This window comes from Sciurus carolinensis, chromosome 14 (genome assembly GCF_902686445.1).
Source record: "Sciurus carolinensis chromosome 14, mSciCar1.2, whole genome shotgun sequence".
NCBI lineage: Eukaryota > Metazoa > Chordata > Mammalia > Rodentia > Sciuridae > Sciurus > Sciurus carolinensis.
Genome location: NC_062226.1, coordinates 35054745 through 35061585, shown reverse-complemented (window position 1 = coordinate 35061585; position 6841 = coordinate 35054745). Strand labels below are relative to the sequence as shown.

Below are 6841 nucleotides of genomic sequence, written 5' to 3'. Positions count from 1 at the left end.
CGGTCCCTGGCATCCTCAGTCACTCACACAAACAGCTAGCCGTTCTGGACTGCTGTCCTTCGGGGTTGTAAAGTCTGCAACGCTGCAGTGTCCTCGCTTTCCTAGTCCCCGGTGGAGGGCAACCGAGCGGTGGAGGAGGTTTCCCAGCCGGCGGGTTTAGGCCGCTGCACCCGGAAGTGTCGACTGGAGCTGGAGCGCCGAGGTGTCGGCCGGCGGGACAGCGGCTGGGAGCTGGGGGCGGGGGTATTGGTTATGTTTCCCTTTGGGCCCCGGAGCCCCGGCGGGGACGTGGCCGCCGGGGCTGAGGAGCCGGCGCCGCATGGGGAACAGGCGGCAGCCGCCAGGCCGCCCTCTCCCGCTGCCCTGCCGGTGCCTGCGCAGCCCGTGGCTGACGCGGCCCCTCCCCCGCCGGCCGCCCGGAGCCCTCGCCGCCCTGGCGCTCCAGCTTTGCCCCCGGCTGCGCGTGCGGGAGAGCTAGCGCCGCCCGGAGCTGTGGAGTCGTCTGCAGCCTCTGCCCAGGGAGAGCCGTCACCTCCCTCCCCGCCGCGTCGGCGGCCCGGGCCGGACTGCAGGGCCGGGAGCCGGGGTCGGCAGGGCCTCAGCGCGGGCCTGGGTGGCCCTGGCGCCAGACTGTTCGGGTGGCTGAGAGAACGCAGCCTGGGCCGCGGGCTGTTTGTGGACCCGGCGCGGGACAATTTCCGCACCATGACTAACCTCTATGGTTCCATCCACCCCGCGGACTCGGTGTACCTCAGCACCCGCACCCACGGTGCGGTCTTCAACCTCGAGTACTCGCCCGACGGGTAAGCACGGCCCCTCGGAGGGTGGGTCCCCACCTTCGCCAGCTCTGCTCCGGATGCACAGCCGTCCAGAGCTCGCTCGCTCGGTCTGGGCCGGGCTTTTCGAGGCCTTTTTCGGCCTTTGGCTTTCCTGCCCCTGGTACTTTAAGAAGGGCGTTGTCGTTATGGAACCCCCATCCTGACCTTTTGAGGTAGGCAGGCCTGAGATGCTTTCCTTCAGGACTCGGGAGACTGAAAGAGAAATGCCCAGAGCCACAACAGCAGGTCTATCAATCGGAGTGGGCCCAGAACTAGGGCTTTCTGGTACACCATAGGTGCTCAGTAAATACACGATAAATACCCATTCTTCCGCTGTCATCCTAGGTTTGCTGTTTCTCTCACCTAAACTTGTGCCAAGGGTAGGAAGCCAGCAGAATCTATGTACCCTGTGCCTGAACCAGCCAGAAAGAGACAAGTGTGCATTCTTTTGCTCCAGAAATACTAAGCCACTGAGAGGCAGCTCTCATGATTTAGGCCATTTGTGAAGTTCCCAGGCTAGACTACCTATTTCTATTAAGGGAATCCAGCCTTCTTCTTGACTAATTAGATATTTGATATCTGGTCTTGGTTTACTTTGGGCTGTGGGAATTTTAAAAATAATATCCTGTATATATTTAAAAGTATGTCTTGTGAGTTCGCAAGTTTAACAGCAAAGAAAGGAAGAATTTGTACAAAGTTCCACCATGTATAATAATATGTAGTTAATATAATTCTTACCACTTCAAGGTCTCTGGGTTACTAGTTATTTTAGTTGTTCATTCATTCATTTCCTCATTTAACAAATGCTGCTTGAGCACTTGTTATGTTCTAAATACAGAAGTAACAGTGGTGAGCAAAACTAGTTAATGGCACTGCTTTCATTGAACCTGGAACTTATCAGTTCAACTCGATGTTAGATAACTATACAGGTAATGCATCATGTATGCATACAAATTTCAATAAAGGCTGGAAGGAATCAGTTGTGAACTAGGGTGTGTGAGGTTTCCCAGAGAAAGTTGACACGTGAACCAAGATCAGAAAAATTGGTAGGAGTAAATATCTAAGTCAAGATGGGGTTGGAGAGAGAGTAGAAGTATTTCAGATGAAAACTGGTATGTCAAAGGTTCTATGGTAGGAGAGAGGCAGTATGTCATGTTAGAAAAGCTGAGAAACGAAGCAAAATTTTTTTTCTGAAGAAAAACCCTCAGTATCCTAAGGAAGAAACAGAGGAACAGAATCAGGAATTACTCGGAGCAGGTAAGTCCTGTTCCACTTCATTCATGCAGATGCTGTGACCTGATCACACCTGGTGCTAGGATCTCTGGATTTTTCTCCTTAGAGCAGTTGGGCAAAGCTTATAGCAATGGATGTGTGCCTGAGGAAGAGAGAATACTGGTGAGAGAAGAAACTTTCTGAAGCTTATTTATGGACACTCTTCTTCCTGCAAGCTCTATTCTTAACCTATTCCCTCAATACTGGGGGTCTCTTCCTTGTCAACATTGTTTTTCTCTTGTATCCTGGAACCTCTCCTCTCAACCTCCTCCCTATACTTTTAGGACTTTGAGAAGTAGCTATTTCTGTTTTTTTTTTTTTTTGTAGGTAAAATTTCAAGGGGAGGCAGTGGTACAATGAATTATGAAGATTGGATTTAAGTTACCAGGGATAATAGGATGAAGGATGTATTATTCAGAGTTCTTACTTAAATACAGACTGCATTTTCCCAGAGACATACAACATACATACATACATTTATATATTCATTCATTCATTTTGTGGTGCTAGAAATCAAACCCAGGGCCTTGTGCACCCAAGGTAAGTGCTCTACCACTGAGCCATATTCCATTCCTCCCAGAGAATTTTTTAAATCTGGTTAGTGGGGCTGGGGTTGTGGCTCAGTGGTAGACCACTTGCCTAGTGTGTGTGAGGCACTGGGTTCAATCCCTAGCACCACATAAAAATAAATAATAAAGGTCTAAAAATTTTTTTAATCTGGTTAAGAACTTTGATAAAATAATTCAGTCATTTTTAATTGCACAATCTGTTGCGGAAAGCTTAGGCAATAAATGAGGTAATATCATTTATGATCCTAGAGATTTCAAGGAAATTTTTTCTTTGTGTATTTATTTTAATATAAACATAAGCATACTATTTTGTAGCTTACTTTTTTCTTAAAACTTATTGTGAACACATTAATATTTCTACATTACTTAAAATTTTTCATTAGTTAAAATAAAACCTGTGAACAAATAATTTAGATTTATGTCCTTAGGCTAAATCCCTGGAATGAGTCAAAGGTTATAAGAAGTTTGAAACATTGTTAAATTGTTTTCTGAAGAAAGGACCAATTCTCAGTCCTATCAAACACATATGCAAGTGCCAGGAATACCCTTGCCAGCCCTGCTGTTGCCATTCTTCTTTGTCTTTGTCCAGGTGAAAATAGTTCACTGTTTTAATTTCTTAGTATTCCTACTTCATATACTAGTATGTCCAACGTTTGTGTAGGAGCTGAAGTAATTTTATAGACGGTGACATATCTGTAGTAGGAAAGATGATTTCTCATATCTTTCAAACTTATAAATCATTTTACCAAGTAGGATAGCCACCTCCATTTACAAGGACTTTTTAATATAGAGGAGGAAAAATGACATAGAATGTAAGAATCAAGTTTATCAATTTAATGGAGACCAGACTAAAAGGAATTTGTTACTAAAAAAGAAAGGATATATGGACTAGAAGGTAATTTCCAAAGAATTTCAAAAAAGGTTTAAGTGACAGCAGAATTGTCAAAATAAGTATAACTCCTAAGGTGACATTTTGAAAAGCAGATTTCATAATGTTTTATTTAATTAGATAATAGTATGTGAGATTTTCACAAGCTATCCTTTATTAGAACACATTAGACACAGAGAATTTAGTATATTAGAAAATAGAAATGAAATATCTTCAGTGTAGACAAGAGAAATTCAGTGATTAAAAATATGAAGGAAGTTTAGTAACATGGAGAATGCAGAGAAAAGGCTATACATTTACTTAGTTCCTAAAGAAAATGAGGTATATGGAGGGGGGCAGCTATTTGAAGAAAGGCAGAATTGAAGAAAGGCACCAAGCTATGATTTAAGAAGCCCAGCTAACCCAAGCAGAAATCACCCTAGAGCCAGGCACAGTGGTGCATGCCTATAATCCATCAGCTGGGAAGACTGAGGCTGGAGGATCACAAGTTCAAAGCTAGCCTCAGCAGCTTAGAGAGGCCCTAAGCAACTCAGTGAGAGACCCTGTCTCTAAATAAAGTATAAAAAAATGGGCTGGGGATGTGGCTCAGTGGTTAAGTGCCTCTGGATTCAATCCCCACTACCAAAAAAAAGAGAAATCCTCTCTAGACACCTTATAGTGAAACTTCAGGAAAGTGAATATAAAATCTTTTCTTTCTTTCTTTCCTTTCTTTCATATTAGGGATCAGACCCAGGGAACTCTCCCACTGAGCTGTGCCCCCCACCCCTTTTTTATTTTGAAACATGGTCTCACTGAGTTGATGGCCTTGAACTTGTGATCCTCCTGCCTCAACCTCCTCAGTCACTGAGATTACAGGAATGCACCACCATGTCCAACTGTGTAAAATCTTAAAAGATAGAGAAAAAAACCTTCAAGGAAATATGAGAAGCACAGCTAATTAGTCTTCAATAATAATATGACACACACAAAAAAGCCAGTGATAATTATTTTGGTATGCTGAGAAAAACTTTGCAGTCTAGATTTTTATACCCAGTAAAAACAGATTTTTGTGCTTAACAAGAACAAGGATGAAATACATACAGACAAGCAAAACTGAGTGAGTTTGCCAGCAGACCTTCAATAAAGGAATTCTAAGTTCGGAGAGAAGGGAAGTGTTTTCAAATGGAAAGTCTGAGATGCCAGAAGGAATGAAGAGCAGAGAAAGTGTTAAATATTTATGTAAAACTGAGTTCAATAAGTACTTTGAGATTCACAAAGCTGGAGCTAAAATATATAACAATGGCCTGTACATTATGAGGGAATATTGTAAGTTACTTACGTTCTTTGAGGAATTTTATATAAAGTTACATATTAATATTGTATAAATCATATATGTAACATGTATATATATATATATAATATGAACTTTAGACTTTAGTAAATAATCATATTAAAAATTTCAAGGACCCAAAAGAAAGAATATATAATTTCTAGATTAGTAGAGGAAAACGAATATGATAAGGAAAAAAGTTCCAAAAGAAAATAAGAAAGGGAAAGAGATGGGGGAAGGCAAGACATTAAAAGAAAAGAAAAAAGAAAAGAAAAGCACAGAGAATAGTTAAAAAAAAAAAAAAAATCCCAATATTACTAGTTACAATAGATAAACAAAGGTGATGGTACGTGTCTAATCCCAGTGACTGGGAAGACCAAGGCAGGACGATCTAAGTTCCAGGCCATCCTCAGCAACTTAGCAAGACCATCTCGAAAAAAGAAAAGAAAGAAAGAAAAATAGGATTAGAATACAGCTCAGTGGTTGAGTGTCCCTTGGTTCCATTTCTGGTACCACATAACACAAACTCTAACTTAAAAACAAAGATTAGGGCTGGGGATATAGCTCAGTTAGTAGAGTTGTTTGCCTGGCATGCACAAGGCCCTGGGTTCAGTCCCCAACACCACAAAACAAACAAACCCCACAAAGATTAGTTAGATAAGGCATGCCTCTATCTTCCTGACTTCTCAGGAGGCTGGAGTGGGAGGATCACTTGAGCCCAGTGTTGAGACTAGCCTGGGCAAGACAACAAGATCCTGTCTCAAAAAAAATGACTATTATAGAGGAAAATGTTAATGGATATAGAAAGATATAGCAAACACATTCTAAAGGAAACTGGTAAATTATATTAATATCAGAGGGACTGTGGTTGTGCCTCAGTGGTAGAGCTTTTACCTAGCATGTGTGAGGCACTGAGTTCATTCTCAGCACCACATATAAATAGATAAATAAATAAAAATAAATGTCCACTGACAACTAAAAATAAAAAATATCAGAATAAAATAGGTTTCATGGCAAAAAAGTTACTAGAGATTGAATTATTAATCTTAAAAAGTTCTCCTGGAAGCTTGAATGGGTATTTGCATTTGCTTATGGATTTAAATGAACCTGGACTTGAATGAGTCCTGTATTTTAAATATAATAGAAACATCAAGATTTGATAACTTCAAGGAGAAAACAGGCAAATTTATCATCAGAAGATTTTAATATACTGTCCTATCATAGAAGAAGATTTAACTGAGTTTAGTGTGTCTCAATTAGTCAAACAAACACAAGAATACATAAGATGTGAACAGTGTCACTTAAAATATTGCTTTCAAGGGTATATATAGAATGCTGGATTCAGTCAGGCCTGATTTCAAGCTGATAAACAGTGATTCCACTGTACCAAGTTTGTTTTTTGTTTTTGTTTTTTTTTTTTTTTTGTGTGTGTGTGTGTGTGTGTGTCTTGTTTTGCTTTACTGGGGATTGCTCTAACACTGAGTCATCCCCAGCACTCTTTTCTGAGACAGGGTCTTGCTAAGTTTCTCAGGCTGGCCTTTAATTTGAGATCCTAATGCTTCAACCTCTGAAGTAGCTGGAATTGTAGATGTGTGCCACTGTGCCCAGCCAGTTGTTAAAATATTGATATATATCCATAGTAGTTGAATAGTTATTGTCCAGAGTCACGTAAGTCTCATCCTAATTCTTTAGCAGTAACCCATTATATGGCAGTTACAGAGTTAAGAGCTGGCCTAGCAAGGGGCTATCAATAACCATCTCATTAGAGAACTACAGGCTGGCATCTGTTCTGTTCCTCACTCCTGCCTCGCACCTTCCCTTCACACAGCAAATACTTGCACAAATGCTAGTGATCATCTGGCTTCCCTGAAGGTGGTTCTGTCTACTTAGGCATTCACCCTATAATTGTCCTGTAGTCATTTGTGGGAACTGCAGCTTCTGGGGAGATCCAGAAAGACACAAGAAGTAATCAGATAAGAGTAAT

The 6841-nt window shown here is 41.5% G+C and overlaps 1 protein-coding gene across 1 annotated transcript in view; it reads left to right on the top strand.

Annotated features, from left to right (window-relative positions):
- The first annotated feature begins 177 nt into the window (after positions 1-177).
- The window catches only part of Dcaf10 (DDB1 and CUL4 associated factor 10), a 50261-nt gene continuing 43597 nt past the window's right edge, over positions 178-6841 (top strand). The window contains exon 1 of the mRNA XM_047524269.1: positions 178-803. Within this exon, the coding sequence (XP_047380225.1) occupies positions 253-803 (551 nt within the window). The 5' untranslated portion in view covers positions 178-252. The remainder of the gene's footprint in view (positions 804-6841) is intronic.